Consider the following 10,759-nt stretch of genomic DNA (forward strand, 5'->3'; position numbering starts at 1 on the left):
TCCGTTAAAATAAAACAATTATCACGCCCGCCATGGAATGCTAGTAAGCATCTCAATCATTTTTTATTCGCATCTTTCTTCATTTTTGAGTGTTATTCAGGACTGTTGATTCCGAAAAATCAACTGTTCGGATCTGATTTATGATTGGCTCACCCCGAGGGGGCAGCGCTGCAGACGGCGATGACGAGAACCACGGTTTTGCCTCATTATCTGAGTCATTCCCCACCCTACTAGTTTGCGAACCTGTATGTAAGACCGTGGTAGCGCCTAACTGCAAAAACAGATCTTTCTCAAAATCACAAAAACAATGTGAGGTCGAAGTAGAGAATAAGGCTACATTTCACCTGTGAGTATAAGTAACGCTTCTGGAATTGTAAATAATGTGAATGCTGTGATCCCAACTAACGTATTTGTATCTATGTTCATTCAAGTCTTCCGAAAAATATTGAGAGGCGTAGGATATGGCTTGATACGATAGTGTTGACGAACACAAGTGTGCCAAAGTATGCTTATTTATGTTCATGTCATTTTTCACCGGAATAATTCGATCGAACATCTGCCTTCAAAGTTAGGCTGAAAGACGATGCTATTCCAAATGTGAGTTCAATTCATAGTTTTTGAATACAAATATATTTCAGCATGTGAACATAAATCATTTATTTATGTAGGTTCTATATACAATAATTTACGAATCATTCAACGCGATGTTTTCTGTTTATTCTGTCATTGTATTATATATTTTTTTTTTTTTGGTTTTTTCTTTGTTTATATTTATACTCATTATTATTCTGGTTCTATGTACAGGTGCTTTGCACCTCTATAGAATGTTCGCCGGAATTAAAATTGGATTTAAAAAAAATGTGCTTACCTGCACAGTTTTTTATACAAAAAGAATTGAAGCTGTGTTCGTACCGTTCGTATATACCTATACAGTTCGATGAAATAGTTTGTCGCAACGATCTGTCCGAAAAACTAATACTGCCTAAAGTGAATCGTTTAAACGTGGCGCCCGAAAACTTACAATAGCTCACCAATATGGCCGACGTGCTACCACATGTATTCTCCCCAAGGCGCATACCCCTCGCCAACAAGCCTAGCTTACGCTCCGTCCATAAGTCCGTGTATGGGAGGTACTTGTCCTCCCTAACCTTCAAATTTTGACGTATAGAAAATAGGAAAGGTCGCAATGGCGTTTAGTTCGTGATGAGTGTAGATCAAAATTGTATACTGGTTTTTATTTGCAGTTTATCAAGACAGTATATTTTCTTCATTTTTCATTGTAAGTTTGTTATATATTAATAGTGCTGTTTCGTTATTAATGAAGATAAAAAACGGATTTAAGGAACGAATATCTCCGGAAATAAGATCCTTCTTGTGTAGTAGGTAAAATTTATAAATAACATGATTTTGCAATGCGTAATTTTGTCACAACTTTGGCTAAATACATACCCTGATTAAACATTCAATATTTTAGCACTCTTTCATTCTGTCATCTGGCTTCACCAGGCATTTTATTATTATTCACTGATAACTTTCTGAAAAATAAATAAGCAGTGTGTTATTAACTTGAATGGCTTAAAGAAGGCTTAGCTAGTTTTACAGATAATTTTATAGAAAAAGATCTTAATGTCATAAACAAGAGTTGTGGCTTGTTTAATTCTGAGCTTATGCGCCGTTAGCATTACAAGGGTAAAGAGTCATTTAGTTGCCACTAATGACTGCGGCAAAATCAGCAATATACTAATAACTTTGGACAACACATTTAATACAAACTAATTGTTGCTACATCTCTGTAGACAAGTTAGTCATTGGAATCTGTTATGTTCCAATTTCTTCAGCTCATCAGTTTAAAAATTTTCAATGAATAGACATTATTATCATTCTACAGATACGATGCTATTAACCTGACGTTCATCAACATTGAATACTGTAATGGCTGAAATAGGAGCTGCGGAAGGCTCACAGTCAACCATAAACCTTCTCGATGAAAATCTGTTTGAATTGCGCTGTCTACTCAAAGCTGGTGAAATTTCTCACAGTGCCCGGTCTGAGATTGGCAGAAAGCAGCTTTTGGCGTTCACAACGGGGAATGCCGACTTAGTACTTCATTATCAACCAGATGTTGACTGCCCACCAATCGTCAAGAGAATTCCGTGGTTTCAAGGATCCTACAAACGAATCTCAGCCCTTTGTTTCGATCCTTCTGGATCTTGGCTCCTTACCGCTAGTATCGATGGCTCTTTGTATATTGTACCCGCTTTAGCTTTGGTTGATGAGAACACGAGCCTAGATCACAGATGGGCTACGAACGATGTTACATCATTCTCTTCACTAAATACTCAGTCTTCATATGCCAGGTAATATTAACAATTTAGTCAATATTACATAATTGTTGAAGTCTAGTATTTTTTATTCACTTATTACATTTGAGACTTGACATGTATCCTTAACACTTCTAATTAGTATATAAAAATTGACACATTTGTCACGTTACTTTTGTATAAACGATAAGCTTTGCATCAAATTAATCAAGTATAACCAATTTGCAGACCTAGTGCATTGGTGTGGTGGCAAGGAGTTGTGGATTGCAGCCATGTTGGTATTATAGGAACAGAACATGGTGAAATTGTGCTCGTTAATCTAGAGAATGGTTGTCAAGTTGGACTGACGAATGTCAAAGGGAATGTAGCGAATCTTCACATTTGTCAGGATAGCAGTCTTGATGTAGTGTCACTTTTAATAACGAACCAAACCCACCAACAGTGGAGGTTGATCTTGGAACAGCGTACGAACGGTTACGTGTATCCTTTGGAAGGTGGCAAACCTTTCCACAGATCCAATCCTCTATTACATTCAAGTGGAGGCCTAAGTGACGAAGTGAAAAACTTTCCCACCACTAGATCTCGACTTCAAGGACTCAAACAACTTTCTGTTGAGAAACTCGCTATACTAAAACAAAAATTGGCTGAGACTAGAAGTCGCAGTTTAACGGGATCCTCGGCACGACGTGGTAGGTGGTAAAATATCGAAAGATTGAACATTACCAAAGATATTTGGTGCTTTTAGTTAGTAAGCGATGCTTCGGAATTTTGTATTCCATCTAAAAATGATTCAGCAATTTAACACCAGTATTTATGATTGTATCATGGGTTACATTTGATTTTAGACAGCAGCAGTAGTAGCGGAACTGATGAGACAATTACGGTTGGCCTAAGTAGACATTTTTCGGAGAGAAGAGAAGATTTGCTTAATCCAGAATTGGTACCTCGAGATATGTTTCTTACACCTCAGTACACTCGTCAGGGTCAGCATCTGTATACCGGTTATCATCCACCAACTAACCATCTCACTGTAAGAGAAAGTCTATTTCTTTTACTTCTATTAATCGAAAAATCTGAAGTAATATTTGTGCTATAATTGTTTCTGAATAATTTTACACAGATCCATGAGACCGAAGCTTCTATGGTGCCTCTATATGTGCATAAGATGCCATCGTTCTGCCACAACATATTACTCACTCAGCGTCTATTTTACGTAACCGACGTTCATCAAAAATCTCTCCTTATTATTTCGTGCCCTTTATCTGAAACACGGATTGGTGGTGATACAGAGTTTAATCCTGAGTCAGTGATAGGACGATTTTCTTTTGCGAGAAATAATGAAATCATAGACAAAGTGTACAGAGTAACCGATTTTAAAGTTACAACAACAAAGGATGCCAGTGGGAATAGTGAGAATCAGTACGGCATTCCCAAGAAGGTGGAGGACATCAAAGCAGATATTCCCCTTGTCGATACTTGCATAATTGTTACCAATTTTGCTGTATACAAAATCGAAGTCAGGTTTGTGCATTTCACATAAGTGATATGTTACATGGCAATTTTGACATTGTTCAGATCCAGTTGAATACGTTGATCTTGTCTCGATGTACTCGTCACAGCTAAACTATTTTGTACAATTTATTCAACAGGAGACCATTGCTATCAGTTTTCATGGATCTAGTTTTAAAACACAAGGAATTGGAAAAAGCTGAAAGATTGGCATTAGTTTTCGGAATGAATCTGCAACATCTATTGGAAAATGCGGGAGATATACTTTTGTCCAATAAGGAATTTTCGAGAGCTATTGTTTTGTATAAATTATCAAGAGTAAGCGTACTGCCAGTAATAAATATAAAAATGATTTACATATATATTTTGACCTGACACACCATCTATCATTGGGTTGCAGTGTCGATTGTTGAAAAGTGTTCTCAAGTTTGCATCAGCTGGACATACAACAGAATTACTAAGTTATGTTACTGGTTGCTTAGTTCCGCCATCGGTCATAGAGTTATCAGTGACAACCAGAATACATTTGTCTAATTTGAGTGTCATGGCATTTACAGAACTGACTCTACGAGCCTCAGCGCAACAATCCAATCAAACTCACAAACAATTTTCGTGAGTGTCAAGAAAATTTCTCTAATCTGTTTCTTATTCAAAATTATTGCTTATTTATTTTAAATCATTGTCACATTTCTAATGCAATATATCTCTCTTCATAGAAATTTTTTAGCTTCAAATACTTTTTATGACGAAGTTCTAGCAGTCAATGTCGCAGGACAAACTGGGCTGTGGGAGGTTTTACAGCAGTTAGCTACTCAGAGGGGCCTTTATCATCAAGTTCTGGAAGTTCTTATGAAGGTTGTCCGTTCATTGAATTTGAGTTCCTTTCAGCCTGCACATCATCAACTCGACTGTATGTTTAAAGAAATTAAATCGACATATCTTGTGGCTGAGAAAATGTTTTTTCTCATTGTTTTATTACTTTCAGCTGGATTATTAATGTGTCTAAGTGAATCAGGATTAATTCAAGCAATGCTAGTATGTCCAAATCTGGCCAAACATCATACAGCCTTTGTTCTTGCTAATCTTGCCACATTACAATTGTTCGCCCTTCAGGTACGTTTATTAATTCAATTGACACTTGTTATCAAGATTGGTGCTGCAATAAATATAATTCTGTAACTTCGGTTTTTCCAGAGGTTGACTGCATTGTATGATCCAACTAGTCCAGTATTACGACCGTTGTTAATCCGGTGCAGAGCTCGACATCGAACAACATCTCACAGCTCTCAATCCAGTCAATTTGATTCTTTAGATCTAACAGAAACTTTAGTGAGTAGATTTTACGTGTAAATTTTCTGCCCAGAAAATTCTTGAAAGTTTATTATTGATTTTTCATTTTTTTAAAATAACTATTACATGATTAACGTGATGCTTGAAAATAGCGATTTTGCATCAATTTTTCATGAAAATTTCACATATGAAATTATTCTTATTTCAGGATGAAATTGGTGCACCAGTAGAGGAATTTATCGAGACATTTCTTCTTATTCTCCTAACTCTCATTCATAAAAAGTCTCCCGCGTTGAACTATGAACCAAAACTGATGCATCGTATACCAGTGTCTAATACAGAAAGAGTAAGATTCTTACATTGATATTGAAAAGATTGAACCAAAATAAATACTTTTCGCTTATTTTATCAGGATATCGATGACGTAAACTCTAATGCAGACTTCAAACGGAGAGCTTTGAGTGCTGGATTCTCTCATGTAGCCCTCATCAGAAATAACAATGTTTATACTTGGGGAAATGCTGCACAAGGATGTTTAGGTAACTTTATCACTGTACATCCACGAGGCACCTGCTGTCTGCTAAATAAACAGTAACGAAAAATTATTTACTGTAACCCGAGAAAAAAATTTCATGCACATTCTGACTACCTAACTTGGACAATTATAAATTTCCGGCAGGAACTGGTCCAACGATGTCTAGATATGGATCTCCTCAGATAATTCCCACTTTTCAAAGTATGAAGGTAGAAGTACTTAGTGTATCGTGTGGTCGTTGTCACTCTTTGGCCGTGACTAATAATGGTATATATGCTTGGGGCGCTAGTCAGTTTGGTCAACTTGGGCTTGAGAAAAAGCTTCAATGTCCAAATCCAGAATTGATTGTTACCTTGGCACACGAAATTATTGTCGATGCAGTAGCTGGTCAGTATCACTCAGTTGCATTGACTAAAGATGGAAGAGTATTCACCTGGGGCTGGGGCGTGCATGGTCAATTAGGTCATGGAAATACCATTGAAAAAAATATTCCAACCTTGGTTACCTCGCTCCTCGGGACTATTGTAAGGCAAATAAGCGCTGGCCATGCGCACACTTTAGTACTAACTGCCGATGGTGATGTCTACTCGTTTGGTAGCAACGTGTTTGGTCAACTTGGGAATGGAACTAATATTAAGTCTTCACTTCCCGTAAAAGTTACATTGTTGCCAGAAAAAATTTGGTTGATCACAACTGGATATTTTCAAAATGTGAGTTTTTCATTGTATCATAATGCCATTGATTGAGATTCGAGAACAAATACTTTTAAACAGTTTATGTATGTAGTATTACAAGACATCACGTAAATTTTACCAGCACATATTGTTTCACAGCTGGCTGTTACTGCTACAAATAAATTGTACACATGGGGAGCTAGTCCCCAGGTCTTGCGGCTGCAAGCACAGGCACAAAAGAAGGCTAGAATACTTCAGCAACGGGTAGCTTCAGATAAAGTTACTCAATATATTGACACTCTTGATAAGTATAATGAAATTGCACAAGACAGTGACTCAATTGCACAATCCGAGCAAAACAATGCACAAATTAATGAAACTGAAAATTCAAATGAAGATTCAACTAATACCACAGAGCAGTCAAAACAGACTGCCAGCATCAAGTTGCCAACTAGTCCACGATTGCGAGGCGTCAACGTCGGGGCCGTTGAAGAAGCACAAACTCATTTGCAACCTTCGTTAGTTGACACGAGCTCAGTTTGCGGGCAGATAGTACAGGTAATGCCTACTCGTGGACATTTAGAGCACGAGTATTCTGACGCTTTATGAGGGTCAACTTCTTTAGTCAGTCCTGTAAGACATGCATTACAATTTTAGATATCAACTGGATGCCATCATTCTTGTCTTTTAACAAAGGATGGGTCAGTTTACGTATGGGGACGAAATTTGGATGGACAGATAGGGAATGGTAGTCGGCGTGAAGTAACGATTCCCATGCCCCTCAGCTATAATCCTATTTCTTCCACACCTAAGGTTCCACCACGACATAACGGCTACAAAGCAAATGAAAAAAGGCAGAGTCCAGATACAGATAATGGGAATGCCAATGGTGGAGGAAATCATAATGATGGCAGATCAAACTATGTGCCGACAAATGGGAATGAAGATGCCAGAAGAGATGAAGCTAATCGAGCCATCAAAGCAGTTAGCCTTTGTTGTGGTTGTGATTATACTGTCGCCATGCAACCAGGTAAAACATTATCAAAAGTCATGAATAATTATATTGTAGAAGTTTGTAATTTCGTTGCCATTCTTGTTCAAGGAGGGACTGTTCTTGCATGGGGAAGTAATAATACCGCGCAATTGGGTCGTCCTCCAGTAGAAGATTCGCGAGGTGTTGAGAGAAAACTGGTTTTGCTCAAATCGTCAAGACGAATTGTTCGATTGCCACATGCTGCTCACTCAACTGTAGATACTCCTAGTCAAGTTCCTAATATTCCTACTCCTGTTATTTCTTATCGAAGTTATGACGTCACACCGTTGGCTGGGCTTGTGCAACCATTGACTGTTGTGGAAAAGTCGTTTGGAGAAACGACTTTACATTATATACTGGAAAGGCTGAACGGATTATATGATAGTGCCAAAATAATGGATAAGGTGAACTTTACATACACATTTTTATACATCCTACAGCCCAAAATGTACTTTGAATTGTAGTGTGTCTTTTGTAATTTTACAAAGTGCTAAATACCTATTAAAGATTTCGGTTGTAGATGTTAAATGTTTTCTGATAGTAAATTTGTATTCTGTGATTGTTTTACAGTGTATTCAACTGGGAAATTATCAAGCCGCTTCAAAGATTTCTCTACTGGAGCATAATTTTACGGATGCTCTCTCACATCAATTGAAAATGTTGAACACGTCTCACCTAAAATTGTACAAGTTTTCATACAAGTGTGATCGAAACCAAGTCGAAACTGATTCTTCTGTCGACTTGAACGACATGGCAAAAGCAGCAGGAAATTCGCTAACATCCGATGCGCAGACTCGACATATCAAGGAAAATACCGAACTGTTTGATAAACACATGGAACAAAATTTAGTCGATACTTTAGAAGAATCTGAAGAGAAGAAAAAAATGAAAATGTCTGCTAGCAGATCTTTAGACAGCTTTCAGTCACTGGAACAAGAGTTATACACGTTTGATTGTCAAGGAGGCTCAGAAGAATTGTGCGAAGATTCTAAAAGCGAGGATATTTCATTAGACATTACTGAAGATGCTCTTGACAGTGTGTATGACGAGCAGAAAAAGAATACTTTTTCAGAAAATGTTCCAGCATTTGTGAAGAATGCTGCTCAGGCTGGGGAAAATTCTTTACCAAATCTGCCTGATTTGACTTCTGCTCCAAGAATGTCGGAAGAGCTCGATTCTATAACGAGAAATTTAAATCATCAGAAGAATGCGAACTGTGCTACTGTTTCAGAAGATGAACAATTTTTAGCCCGAAAAAAGATTAATGTTATTAATAGAAATATTTTAGGGAATGAGGCTAAAGGTAATCAAGAAAACGCCATAGTATCTGAAGCTACAAGCATTGTAGAGTTTTATGTCAGTGAAATTGAAGACGAATCTCATGCTACAATGCGAGAGGTTCTACAGATAGCCATTGAGTTCTGGATCAAACACAATTTGCCGATAGAAAATTTAGAAAATATATTACTGCGGCATATGAGCAAGTTTTTTTACCCCCTCGGCCTATTATTGTTTTGGTAAGCAAATGTGTCAATTGACAGAGGTTTTTACCTGTAATATCAGTTTGAGATTGTCGAATGTTCGATTTTTGCAAAGTTCTGAAAAGTTTACCGAGCAGTGGCTTGTAATCTTAAAACTTTCTACTGAATCAAATCCCTCTATATCTGGTACTCTGTTCTGTTTTAGTCAGCACAATATGGATGAAGCTGCTGTTCAAAACCAAGGCGAAACAGAAGCGAATAGTTTGACCATGATGAACTCTTTGTCGACTAAATTCTGTCTACAGGTCTGTTCCACTCTACTGAGGCACATAGATCAGGGTAAATAGGTTTGAAATTTTTTCAGTTTTGAAATTGGCTTACTGGTTGATATAATTTCATTGTGGATTTTTCTTTGCCTGAGGTAGAGAAAAGTTATAGAAATGTGATTTCTTTCAGGTAAACCTACACCAGAATATGTAGAATTATTGTCACAGCTTTCGGCTAAACATTACGGTCCTCCCTTCACTGGACATCCAGGTTCAAATGGTAACAAAACTCCAGAACAGATGATCGATGGAGTCATCAGCACAATATCTTCGGAAGAATGTGATTCTAGGCCGTTTATACAGGTCCAGGTAAAGTGTTCCGATATAATTGAATGATGGCTGTAAAATGTTGAGTGATTTGGTACCTGTGTCCGTTTTTTTTGACAAAAGTAATTAGATTAATGTATTGTCTTTCTGTATTGAAGATCTAAGGTCAATTACGTATTTTTAAAATTATTTTTGCAACAATTAGGCTCCAGACGACGTTTCTAGTTTTCTTGAAACTGATGAAGATATGATGGTATTCACTTGTGGTCATCATTTTCCTGTATCTACGTATCACTCAGAAATTATTCCAAGGATGGAGGCAGAACTTTTGACGTCTGAAATTTCGCCGCTGCCACACACTGTTCAGTTCTTGAGTGATCTACTACGACGGCCTGGCAAAGTAGATACTATTTGTCCAGTATGTATACCACCTGCTCTTCAAAAAGTGGTGAAAACTGTACCTAAAAATTAAGTAAGTAGTTTATTTATATGCTATTCAAAAAAAAAAAAATAGTAAAACATTGAAGGGTTGGAATTTTCTTTTGGGAGGATATGACTTTAGCCAGACGTTGATAAAAAGGTACACTGCTTGTAAAATTTCCAGCTTTGGTGATACTTACACAAACTAATACGCAAATTCGTGTGGCCATATGAATGAAAAAGTTGAAATTTATTTTACTGTAAGAGAACTGCAACTTGCTATTAGATTTTGTATCGCTATGGGCCCGTTAAACTCAACCCACAAAAAAAAAAAAAAAAACTCCTATAATTTATTCAAGTTTCGGGTCATTTCGGTCGTTAGATTTTGTTATTCTCACTTGAGTATCATTAAATATTACACAGTTTAGAAAACAGTTTATTTTTTTTATTATTCTCAGTTTTGTCATCCCACTAATCTCCAGAGTTACTTGGAGCACGACACGTCTGCGATGTTGTGATGATAGCTAGAAAAATGATCTATTACTGTATTTGTAATAATTAAGTATATGATGTTAGGTGATCAAGCACAGTAATTATTTCGAAAGACAAAGATTCACCTCTTATTGTGTAATATCCATTGAATCAGATGCTGGTCGCAATAGTTTCGTATATAAGTGAATTTACATATTTTATAATGAACTGCTACATTTAAAGCATACAAATTAAATTGTGTCAGAGGTGAGTAAACATAATTCTAAAAAAATACTTTACACTTCAATCAGCGGTGTTGTACAATATTTACATGTAACAGTTTTTGGCGCGCGCGCGCGCGCGCGTGTGTGTGTGTGTGTGTGTGTGTGTGTGTGTGTGTGAAGTTGACACACTTGAAGATAGATCCAAATT

General features: G+C 37.0%; 1 protein-coding gene across 4 annotated transcripts; it reads left to right on the forward strand.

The window, feature by feature from the left end:
- Positions 1 to 215: 215 nt before the first annotated feature.
- Positions 216 to 9,997, forward strand: LOC124180145. Of its 4 annotated transcripts, XM_046565260.1 has the most exons (21): positions 216 to 346; positions 432 to 597; positions 1,889 to 2,357; positions 2,550 to 3,010; positions 3,167 to 3,351; positions 3,442 to 3,842; positions 3,971 to 4,148; positions 4,231 to 4,442; positions 4,547 to 4,740; positions 4,816 to 4,943; positions 5,025 to 5,159; positions 5,329 to 5,466; positions 5,533 to 5,659; positions 5,800 to 6,365; positions 6,489 to 6,887; positions 6,987 to 7,359; positions 7,432 to 7,766; positions 7,933 to 8,879; positions 9,049 to 9,182; positions 9,300 to 9,478; positions 9,642 to 9,997. In XM_046565260.1, the coding sequence occupies exons 3-21, from the start codon at positions 1,933 to 1,935 to the stop codon at positions 9,906 to 9,908; spliced, it is 5,784 nt and encodes a 1,927-aa protein (XP_046421216.1). In that variant the 5' UTR covers positions 216 to 346; positions 432 to 597; positions 1,889 to 1,932; the 3' UTR covers positions 9,909 to 9,997. The 4 variants fall into 4 exon arrangements, with proteins under 4 accessions (XP_046421216.1, XP_046421214.1, XP_046421213.1 ...); XM_046565258.1 differs by lacking the exons at positions 216 to 346; positions 432 to 597 and adding an exon at positions 1,163 to 1,383; XM_046565257.1 differs by lacking the exons at positions 216 to 346; positions 432 to 597 and adding an exon at positions 1,163 to 1,379.
- Positions 9,998 to 10,759: the final 762 nt, after the last annotated feature.

This window comes from Neodiprion fabricii, chromosome 4, assembly GCF_021155785.1.
Source record: "Neodiprion fabricii isolate iyNeoFabr1 chromosome 4, iyNeoFabr1.1, whole genome shotgun sequence".
In the NCBI taxonomy this organism is placed as follows: Eukaryota; Metazoa; Arthropoda; class Insecta; order Hymenoptera; family Diprionidae; genus Neodiprion; species Neodiprion fabricii.